At 43.0% G+C, this 12,707-nt stretch overlaps 1 protein-coding gene across 3 annotated transcripts in view; it reads right to left on the bottom strand.

Moving 5' to 3' along the window:
* Positions 1–270: 270 nt before the first annotated feature.
* The window catches only part of LOC136696678 (pleckstrin homology domain-containing family G member 1), a 61,659-nt gene continuing 49,222 nt past the window's right edge, over positions 271–12,707 (bottom strand). For all 3 annotated transcript variants that reach the window (XM_066671285.1, XM_066671283.1, XM_066671282.1), the window contains exons 8-18: positions 11,986–12,168; positions 11,341–11,436; positions 9,820–9,906; positions 8,666–8,696; positions 8,430–8,519; positions 8,304–8,339; positions 8,161–8,183; positions 7,797–7,967; positions 7,439–7,558; positions 4,641–6,594; positions 271–3,860 (exon numbers count right to left, since the gene is read on the bottom strand). In XM_066671285.1, coding sequence (XP_066527382.1) covers positions 2,842–3,860; positions 4,641–6,594; positions 7,439–7,558; positions 7,797–7,967; positions 8,161–8,183; positions 8,304–8,339; positions 8,430–8,519; positions 8,666–8,696; positions 9,820–9,906; positions 11,341–11,436; positions 11,986–12,168 — 3,810 coding nt within the window. In that variant the 3' untranslated portion in view covers positions 271–2,841. The remainder of the gene's footprint in view (positions 3,861–4,640; positions 6,595–7,438; positions 7,559–7,796; positions 7,968–8,160; positions 8,184–8,303; positions 8,340–8,429; positions 8,520–8,665; positions 8,697–9,819; positions 9,907–11,340; positions 11,437–11,985; positions 12,169–12,707) is intronic.

Here is a 12,707-nt window from a genome sequence, read left to right as displayed (position 1 = left end):
ACCCTTCACACCCTGCTCTTACTGGTGCAATGTGCAGTTAATGAAGATTGGCCACCAGACTGCTCCAATTTAGCCATGACACCTCCCACACTAAAATGACAGGTGTTTCACTTTCATTGTCCAACCCCTGTGTGTGTATATATATATATATATATATATATATATATATATATATATATATATATATATATATTGTGTGTAATATTCTCAGCATAAATCTGAAAAAAAAAACAATCCAAACATTTTTGATAGTTTTTGATAGAGCATTTATTTATAGCCTCAAACACCTATCATTGAGCAGTTACAATTAGGCAATTTCTTAAAAAAAAAAAAAAAAAATGTACAGTACATTTAATTTAAAATTAAGATTATGACAGAGCGAGACACTATGACAACATTTAGCACGTCCTACAAATGTACAACTTTACAAACACAAACAGAATAAAATAATGATAAAAAACAAATCTTAAAAAGTGCAAAAGAAATCAGTTCGACGAATGAAAACAGTCCCCACCAGTGAAACAGAAAACAACATTTACAAACGAGGAAATGAACAGAACCGTATAAACATACTTCATACTTTATTCGTTTTGGTGTATTTACATTAATATTAACAACAGGCTGTGGGTCCTCATTTTCAAATTGCTGTTATTTATTTTAATGACATTATCTTTTGAACAGTGCTATTGAAAAAAAAAGGAAAATCACAGTAAACAAAGAAACTGAACCAAATTAAACCAAATTGATAAAAGTAAGACCTTTATATAAAATAAATATAAGTTAAACAGTGGATATCTCAAAAACTGGGTCAAAAACAATATTTCCAAAATAAGAAAATAAATTAATAAAATCAGAATTATTCTGAAGATTGAAGTTGGTGACAAATGAGGAACTGAACAAAAAAAAAACAACTGTGATTTCAATATAGTGTGATTTAGACAAAGTTTCCAAGCAATAAATCTATTGTATTTATCAGTAGTGTGTGTGTGTGTGTGTGGTGTGTGTGTGTGTGTGTGTGTGTGTGTCAGGGTGGAGCTCTTTAATTAAGTAAACAAATGCAAATTCTAAAAACAAACAAAAATGATGGATGAGGTGAACTTCTGGAAGGAGACACACCCCTGATTACAGCACTCTTTACTAAATGGTCCTCTGCAGATGATAAAACAAGAATGAAATGAGAATAACCATTTATTTATAGTGGTGTCCTTTCTAAGACACTGTCAATGTTCTACTCAGCGAAACTGAACCCTAAATAAAACACGGCTCTGCTCTCTATGTGTTTTCTGCAGATTCTTACAGTAGTCTCTAATTTACATTAAAACTAAGCCCAAATGAGCGTGCGCATGGCTTCCCTGTCGAACTAAAAACCTAAAAATATATTGTTCTAAGTCCTATACAATCTGATAAACATAAATAGATTCCTAACATTAAAGTGTATGTAGAGAGATTCTGGACATCACACCGCTCCCAGAGCTGCACACAACCTAAATTACGCAGACATAACCAATCGAGCACTGAGCCTTGTTTCCGTTACTTAGCTAGTTTAAACAAACACTAACTTATTGCCTGTTTTATTGATGGTCCATAGAGGCACATGCACATTAACTGGGATTAAAGACATTAAATGCCACGCTCATTCACATGGGAGGGAGGAGCGAAAAAAAAAGGACTAGGAATATGGCTTGTGAAAAGGTAGTGATGATAAAGATATAATATACAAACAAGTGAGCATCACAACTCGCAGAAAACTGATAAGGTTCACTTTTAATCCATAAAAGCCCACTCTGTCCACAATCTTTGGTTCCCCAACCTTTAAAATGAGACTCGGTCCTCGGCCCAAAAAACAAATGAGTGTTAAATATCTATAATTAAATATGTAACAGATTAGTTGTCCTCTTAGCTAAACCCATCATAAACTATAGTCGTGACTGTGATGTGAAAACTATGAATAGTGCATTGAGTCTCATATGAGAGAAAAAATAAGTGTTTATATGTGGTGTCTTTGTGTGATACATGACAAGTGTGCGGTTTATTACTGATGTCCATTTATAATTGAGGTGTATAACTTTAAACATGATGAGCGTTAAGTACATGATGTTTATTGCTGAGGTGCGGTAAATGTGCTTTTGTGCTGTTGCATCCTTAGTAATGTAACATTTGGTACCCATGTGGTACAGCTTTGTTTGTGCTGTGTTTTTCTTTCCCTGCTTATATGCAGTATGTGCCCAGTGCATTTCCCACCACCCATTGCTCCTTAAAGCCACAGCACAGTGACTGAACATCCCCCAAACATACACCAACGTATTAATATGGGGAGTTGCCTTTACAGACTCCAGAATTAAAATCTAAAGCCTAAGGGAAGCAGTGTGAATGAGGGGGTGGAGGTTTTGTATCAGCCTGAAAAGAAAGTGCAACCAAAGGATTTTTTGATCAGTTCCAAAGACGAACCAATTTTGTTTCCCTTAAGCGGTGTTTTCAAACCGTTCCATAGAGACCGCCCCCCCCCGATTTGGTCCAAACCCATTTACAATAAATAGGGATGGGCCAAAGACTTGGACTGTCTAGAAGTGCCTGGAAATCAGCCTGAAAAAGATCTCCTCACATAATATAAAGGTTCAATACTAGAGTCAATGTCCTTCCTGGAACCTTTACATTATATGAATGAACTGTAAAATCTCACACGTCATTCACAAAAGCAGTGCAACCTTAAAAGTACAATTAGAAACCAAAAGAGGTTTGTCTGTGGCCTGGTGCGATTTTAAAAGTCTGAGGAGTTACAGAGATCTCCCGTAAGTTACAAGCTGTTGATGGTGAGAACATTAGGTTGTTGTAATCTGAGCTTTATGCAAAGCTGCTGGAATTAAGACACTGGAACTTCTCTCGAATTGACTGGACAATTTTGGGCTGACCTAGAGCTTGCTGACCATCGTCGGGGCTGTTCCAAACATAGTCATGCAGGACTGAATCAGGGCTTGCTGAAGCCTGCGGACCCATTGCCGGAGGGGTTTCCGGGGATAGACTTGTGTTGCTGTGCACTTGGGCAGAGATAGGGGGCGCTACACCGCGCTCTTCATTCTCGTCCTCTGATCTGATCTCGACATAATCGTCATCATCTTCACCGTTGTCCTTGAAGTTAGCCAGGTAATTCTGTGTGGCACTGAGTGCATCGAGTTGCGACTTTCTGTTTAACACCAGAACCTGCTGGGAGTCTCTCAGAGTAAGGTCACATGACGAGGAGAGGTCAGAAATCACATGGGCAGGACATTCAGGGAGGCTACGCTGTCTTGGTCCCAGACCACGTCCTGGAACAGTGTTAACCTCTGAACAGTTTGTGGATCTATTCCATCCTCTGTTGCCTGTAGTGCCACTATTCTCTTTCTCTTGCTGCTCCGCCAATGACGATGAGGACTGGCAGCGGTTGTAGGGCGGTGTTTTAAAGTTGCGTAGTCCCAGTGTGCTGTAAATGTGCTCCGATTCATCGTTGCTAGGCGTAGACACACAGGCACTCCAGCGCTGACTAGGTGAAGTGCTTGGAGTCTCCGAAAGGATCTTCAAGGCGGGGACAGAAGTAGCAGGTGTCAGCTTTCGGCGAGGAGTTGAAGAGCGCTCTCCTCCCACTTCGGCCGGCCACGACACAAAGTCAGCAAGTTCACCGTTGCTGTACGTGCAGTTCAACCAGTCAGGCTCCAGGGTGGCACTCTCAGGTAAAGAGGGAGAAGAGGCCAAGCTTGGATTTGAGCGAGCAGAGGGTGGGTGAGCACCTGCAAAACTGACAGAGGACTTCAGCACGGGAGGAGTGCTGGGAGCTTCCCTAAACATCACCTGCTCATACAACTGAGAATACTCAGCAATTCTTGCTCCTGAAGAAAACACAGACAGACCAAAGAGAGAAATCAAAGACAAGGTCAGAGAAAAAACATACAGTAAAGACAAAATACAAAAGGTCCTTTTAAAAAAGTGTAACTGGATGAAACATTTGATGCTAGGCTCAGACCTTAAACAGATAAGAGGATGATTGACTTAAAGGCAATGTCTACGATTATTGGGAACTGCAGTTCTCTCTGGTTTGTTTGGGTTCAGAAGCTCCACACCGTTTAAGGTAGAGCGGTACGTTTAATGAGAAAAACGACTGTTGTTTGTACGTGGCTAAGGTTTAACTTGTATTAACTTGTTTGAATTACCACAGAATCATATTTGTTACTTGAGTTGTTTAGTTTTGTATCACTTTCTGTCAATGTTTACTTTCATGCAGTCAGTAGTCTGTAGTAGTAGTAGTAGATGTCAGTAGTCAGTAGTAGATGTCAGTTCCATCTACAGCAATAATTAGTCAATATTACCCACCTATGTAGCAGGAATAGAGCAATATGTCATCTTCGTTCATGCTTTTCAAAGTTTTCAAGTCTTTAAAATGTTTCAAGCAGAAACAGACTGGAAAGTTGGCAAATGGCGAGGAAACAACTTCTGATTTTTATAAAAAGTGTTCTTTTTATAAATTTGTATCTTCTATCTTGTTCCTAGCCCTGGATTTTTTAACCACTAGTAGGTATATCCCTAGATGGCCATTCAATATTATAAACTTCAGTTATGAATCATATATGTAACAACTGGTTTTGGGAAATGAGATGCAGCTGTATGCTCACCTATAGCTGCCCCGCCTTGTTTCTTCTCTTCCAGAATGGATGCCAGGTCTTTTTGTTTGTTGGTTCGGAGTCTTCCGCAACTGGGCTCATGGTCCATGCTCTTCATCTTCAGCAGTTGGTTGGCCTTTTTGATTTTCTGGCTGTACTGTCTGGCCATAAGAAAGACTCTATTTTTACCCTTCTCCCCTAAATCAAGCATCTGGTCCCCAACTTCCCCACCAAGTAGCAGACCCGGCGATCCCATGGGGAAGAGGGAAGAATCCAAACTAGTAAACAAGGCCTGAAACTCAGGGTCCTTTGGTGAAGGAGGGTCTTCATCATCCATTCGGAAACTTCCACTGCTAAGCCTGGCCAGTTTATTTCGGATGCTCTTAACGGTTCCAGGCTGGGGTTCTGGGCTTGGGACTTCAGGAACTGATGGTGTGGCGGGAGCTGGAGCTGGAGTGGCTGCTACATGAGGCTCATCAAGCTCATCATCAGGCTCGTCTATCTCAAATGTAGGCTCTCGCACAAGTTTGGGAACACTGAGGACAGGGATTTGGAAGGTGGGAAGGGGTTTGGGGATTGGAGGACTGGGTGATGTAGTGGCTCTTTTCACTTTCTTGACACCGTCTGACCGTGATTTGGGAGGGTGGTCAACTGCTTTGCTTCGAGAGTTTGATTTTTTGCTTGGGGATTGACCTGGCTTGTTTGGGGAATCTTGTGATCTTTGCCGGGATTCTTGTGTCTTCTGTGGGGGTTTGTTGGCTTTGCTTGGGGATTTTGACCGATTGTGTGAGCGTTCTGTTACAGTTCGTGTTTTACTTCTGGAATTGCTGGTCTTCTGAGGTGATTCTGGTCCACTGACAGGAAATGCAGCAGGCAGCTTGTCTGGTTTCTTTTCATTATTCCGGATGTAGTTTTCCAGATCATTCCAGATCTCATCCACTTGCTCTGACATGCGATCAGCCGCAATCTGTTGTGACAGAAGTTCTGAACTATCGGAAGATAGCGACTCATTGTCAACCTCGGTTATAGAGAGAACTGGAATATCAGGAAGGGGTCGATTTACTGGTTTACAGTTGTCTAGATTTAGGCTCTCTTCAGAATCAAACGTAGCTGCACTCAGGTTAACTGTTAGATCTATCTCAGTTGAATGGAGGTTTTCCTGTTCGAATGTTTGTCCTTTTCCATTCCCTGTCTGTGGCAGTTGATGGAAGACAATGGTATCATAGATGTTCTCCTCCTCCTGCAGTTTCTGCAGGTCATGGCTTTCATGTGGGAGCGCCTCTTGGCCGGAGACGTTGCTGTCAGGTGAAGTCTCTGTTTCAACTGGAGAAACAAAAATTTGTGGAGGTACAACTGCCTTGGTCTCTGCCGCTATTGAAGGAGCACGGCTTTCATCCATGTCCTTCCGGATCAGTCCCATGGCCTGCAGCTCCTCATAACTTATATTATCGTAAACATTCTCGATGTCATCAATGGTTAGTTGTTCGGCCGAAGAAGAGCCAGAAATCTCGTTACTTGAGGACTCTGTGTTAGTGCGTTCTGCCTCTTCAAGGACAGACCGCTTTGTAGGACTTTGCCGTTCACTTTGTTTCTCTCCAACACTACTGGCTCTTCGTAGCACTCTGCTGCCACTGGCTGGGATGTCTAACTGCACTTGTGTTTGCTCCACATGCCAACTGCAGGGTCGCCCAGGGGAAGGGTCCTCAGCAGGGTCATGATCACTTTCTGCTTCCTGCCCACTTGTATCATTCTCAGTGGGCACAAACATCTGATAGATGTCTTCATCATCATCAATCTGGATGGTCTTCTGGCGAGTGGGGAACATGGCTCGTCGCACTCGGTGGTCTGCCCAGATGTTTGGGACAGAATTCCCACTACTGGTGCCCAAGAAATATTGTTCAGCATGTTTTTCTGCAGGACTTGTGACCTGGAGGATGGGAGTGTGCTGTAGAGACTCTTTGGCTGCCTGTAAAGAAACAGACCAATAATTTATTCATTCACTCATTGTCTGTAACCACTTATCCAGTTCAGGGGTGCAGTGAGTCTGGAGCCTACCGCTCCAGCCATGTGTGCTCACTGCCCCCTAGTGTTCACTAGTGTGTGTAAATGTGTGTTTCACTGCACGGATTGGGTTAAATGCAGAGAACAAATTCCCCTGTGTGCAAGCGCAGTGGCCAATAAAGTGATTCTAATTCTAATTCTAATAGAGCAGATCTTGATGCGTAGGTTGTGCACGAAATGTGTACACAAGGTGCAGTACACATGTTTACAGTGGGGTGCAGTGCAGGTGGTCAGCAGAATCACAATGGCGAGAAGTTTTGAAGAAGGCTGTGTCAGAGTGAAGTCCGCAGTTACCCGCGTCTCTCAGAAACAGCAGTGCACCTGGATTTTTTTGAATCACTGTGTCCAAGCACTGCCCAATCTATTAGACAAACCCACATTGTTAGCCCAACTCTTATATGTAGAGTCACAGAGACTAGCACAATATGGTGGACTATCATCAATGCATCAGTGACACAGGATTTTAAATCTCCAGCAGCATCGTGGTGTCTGATACACTCAGACAAGTGCAACACAAAATAACACACCAGCACATCTGTGTCAATGAGTGTCAAACCTGCTCTGTGGTGGTATTCAAGGGGTCCAGACCATTTAAGTCGGTGCTAACAACATACGCAGAGCCACAGCTGGACCGATGTGCTTTTGTACGGTCAGTGGAGTTGAGAGCATGGACAGTGAGTGTGGAAACAACAAAGTGGCCATAATGATTGTACATTTTAGATTTATGTCAGTCATTATGTATGTCTCACCTGTAGATCAGTGTGGTCAAGGTTGTGGTTCTTCCACCGGTCAATGCTGTCCACGGACACTTGTGGATTTAGCCTTTTCCTGCAGGTTTTCCCTGGTACACGAAGCTTCCCTCCAGAGCCCTACAGTGACACACATACAGAAAAAACATACTGGGACTAGGACACTGAGTTTCTCATTTAATGAAAGTGAAAACGGTGTTTGACCCAAATTAGAAACTTATATTGTTATAATACTATAAATATATTCTATATTACTGTACCCTCATAAACCTTCAGAAATGCGCTGCATCACACAACCAAACCCCTCAAGCCTTTAACATCAACATTTTCAGCCCAAATTAAAAAAGAAACAACCTACCAGCCCACTGTCGTCCTCATCATCAGCATCTTGTTGATGTAGCCCTTCATCTGCATCACTGTGGTCACCAGGGTCCAGCGACTCCTGTGATTGGCTGACGAGGCTCCGAGATCGTCCTATTGTGCCCAAGTGGACCACAGGAGAGAGCAAGGTGGCTCCAAAACTGCTCCTCTGTAAAATAGCCACAGGAGATCAAGTCTAATCAGCATCAATTCATCAAAAGAACTTTCCAGAAACTACTGTACATTAAAACCTTTTACATTCATTTTCATTGGATGTTTTAATAATAATTATATCTTCTCTCATAAACATATATAAACTGTTATGGTTTTCGGATGTTTTGAATGAGAAGAATGGAACAAACCTTCTGTATGTCTGGGCTGGATACTGTTGTTTGAAAATTAAAAAAAAGTCACAATCAGTCAAAAGCCAGAGCAGAATATGCTTTTACAATTCTTAAGGTGCGATAAAAAAACAAAACAACAAATAAACAAGGTCTCTACTCACTTGCATGTTTGTTTTTCAGCAGTTTGGATAAAGGTTCTGGAAAGAGAAGTAGAAAGATGTAAAAACCAAGTCAGAGTAGAGTGTAGCTTCACTTCTATTTCACAGGGAGTTTATTCGATAACTTACCTGTCTTCCTGCGAGTTCTCCTGGGGGAGGGGCCTTCTTTCAGGTTGAGTCTGTTCAGTCCCTCAGGGCTACACTGCAGGCTCGGATGGTCTAGATAAAGCGGAAATACATATTTAAGGAGAAGTCTATAATGATTTGACATACAGTCATTACACTGGCACCTAGTGACTGACACACACACACACACACACACACACATACACACACACACACGTACATAACAAAATCATACTTACGCACATCCATTTCCAGAATGGCCTGCTTTGCCTGCAGAAGACACAAGCAATGTTAATGTTAGTTCACTGACTAGAAATAATCAGCCGGGTCCTGTGGGCCACCGACAGAGGACTAGGGGGTGAATGAGTTGGCCCAGTGTTTTAACACTCCAGCAGCACTGCTGTGTCTGATCCATAGGCACCAGAGCAGCAAACACTAACACACCACTGGTGTCAATGTGAGTGCAGTGCTCCACAACATGAAAAATACCTGCTCTGAGGAGGTCCTGAGGCATTGGAATCAGGGTGAAAAGGACCCTAAAGGTATATACAGGGACTACAACTACAAAATGCACCTGAATGGTCCTTGGAGCTGATAAAACCTGCAATGACTGGAGAAACGTGTGTGTGTGTGTGTGTGTGTGTATGTGCATATGTATATTAAAGAATGTCTAAAGGGTTAAAGTACATCAAACAATCTACAGATACGCTCCAGATACGAGCAATAATTTGAAAGATATCTCAGGATTCTTGGGCTTGTGGCGCAGTGACGACTGACTTAGAGACACTTTAATAGGATGTACTCCTCTAACTGTGCTACTGAAAAAGACTGTCAAAGCCTGCAGCCTAGAAACCACTGCCTTCCTTCGTGTTTTAGGACAAGGATGTATTCAGGGCACTTCTTTTAGGTTTTAGAGGACGTCACGTACGTCTGGGGAGACAAAGGAATCTAGGAGAGCGCTTAGCCTTACATTTATTTTTGTAATAAGGTCAGATCAACTGGGTGAAGGCTGCTACTATAAGAGTCCACTGCAGCACCCATATCTCTATCAGTGCGTGTCATTCACCTTAAAATCATATCAAATTGCTAAACGGATGAAGACTGGAATGCCTTGTGCTGTACTTTTTGGGGGCAGTGGGCATACGGGAGCACAGTAGTGTCCTGGAGTTTTTAATTAAACATGTTGTGGCCACTAGGTGACGCTGTGCCGTTAAAAACCTCACCCAGCTCCTTGAACTGTTTTCTTTTTTAACTTCTCGGTTATGGTCTATTTCTCTTGGAACAAACTTCACACACCGGCCTTAGACAAGGACACACAGGACTTTCCTGTTTAAGCTTTAGTTCCTATCCTCTTTTGGACTGTGTGAGAGTATGAACGTCAAAGTGTCCTGACCTTCGCAGGAATCTTGGCAGGATGATTCTCCAGGATGAGTCTCTTCAGGTGCTGGATCCATGTCCTTTTGTCCTGCTGGGACTTGGCCTGCAGGGTGAGCCAGAGAGCCCGTTAACACACACGGCCTTTAGCTACGACGACACTGACCTGATACTGAAAGTGAAGGAACGTTAAGGGGCGGGGGACCTCTCTCATTACAGTTCCCTGCCATCCATCGAGAAAAACATCTCAGTCATCTCAGTCAGCCCAAATGGGCTTCTGAACAACTTCACCATGGATGCAGTTTTCTAGAAGGTCCACTTTGCAGTTTGCGTGTGGATGAATAGCCAAAAGACACAGGAAAACTACATGACAAAAACATACCACAGTAAATATGGACAAGGCCTCATTCTACATTCGTCTCATTCAGTGTTTGTCTGCTCCCTTTGTTTCTAAACCATTATCATCTAAAGGCTTTTGGGACTTTGAAAAGCGCTATAAAATAGCAGCTAAATACTGCAACAGAACATCTTCAGATCATCAGAGTTAAACCCTTAATGTTCCTGTGTGTCCATTAGACTCTACAGGAAAAGTGTCAAACCATCAACACATTCACATCATCATCATCATCACATCATCATCATCATCATCACATCATCATCATCATCATCACATCATCATCATCATCATCACTAACCCCTTGTTTTAAGAATAACTGATTTTTTTCTGCTGATGATGAGTTCTGATGAAAATCAGCTGGTTTTACAACATCACAACAAACTAAACACAGAACTCTGTAGGTGTTTTGGCTTCATGCTCCATATTAAACTCCACCTCGATCCAAAACGAACTGCGACAGAATCATCTTCAACAGATCACTGCAGTTGCAGCGAAGCGGAAAAAGAATAAATACATAATCACTGCTGTGTTCAACATCTGTTACATAACAGCACTCTGACGGTAATGAGTCTATTGAAAGACAGACAAATGATAGAGGGAACACTTTGCCCGAAAGCAAACAAGCGGCGAAATCTCAATCAAATACCTTCTGCGTCACCACAGCGACCACAAAATAACAACCAGAAAAATACAACAGCTTTGAGTGTGTTCGCTGTAAACACCGCAACCTTCGCTTTAATGACACTGGCTTCTGCAATGATGGACCTGCCATAAAAACTGCAAACACACACACACACACACACACTTACAGACACACACACACACAGAGACACACACACACACTTACAGACACACACACACACACACAGAGAGACACACACACACACAGACGTACAGACACACACACAAGCTCATGTTTTTAGCTGTCAGACGATGGTTCAGACTTGTAGGTCAGTTAGTATTACTGGCCTCAGGGTGGAAGCACACACACAAACGCACCCACACACACACACACCCACACTGAAATTCCTGAGTAAAGGGGTGTGCTGTATATTATTAGGCTAAAGTTCACTAGCCTCGATCAGGACATTCTAGTTCATTTCTGTGTGTGTGTGTGTGTGTGTGTGTGTGTTTGTTGTTTACCTGTACTGTGTGTTGCAGTTTGGGATTCTTATAGTGAAATACACTGAAGCTCAGTGGCTCCTTAGGAATCAACTCCACCAGCATCAGATTACAACACTAGAGAGAGAGAGAGAGAGAGAGAGAGAGAGAGAGAGAGAGAGAGAGAGAGAGAGAGATATGTGTGGGGGGGGAGGCAGAGACAGAGAGAGAGAGAGAGAGAGAGAGAGTGGGAGGCAGAGAGAGGGATGATGATGATGAGAGAGCAATAGTACATTTATGATATCTTGACAGAAAAGAATCTAATACACATTCACTTTTTCCACTCAATAAAGTGGAGCCCACATGTGCAGAACTGTCCAGATGAGTGTGGTGTGGTGCCCCAGTCACTGCAGTGTTAGTGTGTGTTTGAAGATGGTGTGAGTGTAACACAGTCATGTTTCTGAGGTTGAGTTAATAAAATTAAGTACATTTATAGGTTTTTTTTTCCCAGTGACATTTGTTAAAGTCCACACTGTGGACACCTGCGAAGACGTGGATTGATATCAGTGTGTAGCTCCCAGCGGGAGTTTAGCAGATTAATGAGCTGCAACAGAATTCAGTCGAATAAAAACACGAAGGTGAAGCTCACTACAGAATTAAACAGGGCCTGACCGGTCATATCCTCACCAGTATGTGGGCCTTGTACGTGTAGGTTTCCTCCCGCTTCTTGGTGATGAGGAGCAGTTTGTCGAAGAGGAACAGAGTTCTCTCATTCTTTACCCTCTGAACACGGAACGTTCCCTCCATCACCAGCTCACCGTAGCCAATCAGATCAGGACCCTGCCAGTTAGTCAACAAACTCTGGATCTCCTGAGAGAGAGAGAGAGAGAGAGAGAGAGAGAGAGAGAGAGGGGAGAGAGAGGGGAGAGAGAGGAGACAGGAGAGAGAGAGGGGGGAAATAAAGAAAGAGAGAGAGGGGGGAGAGAGAGGGGGAAAAGAAAGAAAGAGAGAAAGAAGGGGGAGAGGGTAGAGAGAGAGAGAGAGAGAGAGAGAGAGAGAGAGAGAGAGAGAGAGAAAGAGAGGGGGGGAGAAAGAAAGAGAGAGAAGGGGGAGAGAGGGTAGAGAGAGAGGGAAAGGGAGAAAGGGGGGAGAGAGAGAGAGAGAGAGAGCGCGCGAGGGTGTTAGCTGTGCAATATACAATACACACACACGTTAGGGTCATTAGCTATCTTTCTCTTTAGAGCACTGGTAACAGCAACTATTTCAGTAGATGTTGGAACACAGCTGTGAGAATTTGATAGCATTCCACCTTCACAAAGGTCAGGTTGTAATGCTGGATTGACCGCTGTAATACGTCTCATCAGTGATGGCACCACAGTGCAGTGTGGGGAGGTTTTTTCCCTTGTACC

Source organism: Hoplias malabaricus, chromosome 5, assembly GCF_029633855.1.
Source record: "Hoplias malabaricus isolate fHopMal1 chromosome 5, fHopMal1.hap1, whole genome shotgun sequence".
Lineage (NCBI taxonomy): Eukaryota > Metazoa > Chordata > Actinopteri > Characiformes > Erythrinidae > Hoplias > Hoplias malabaricus.
The sequence above is the reverse complement of the archived record's forward strand: the minus strand, read 5'-3'. Positions and strand labels throughout refer to the sequence as shown.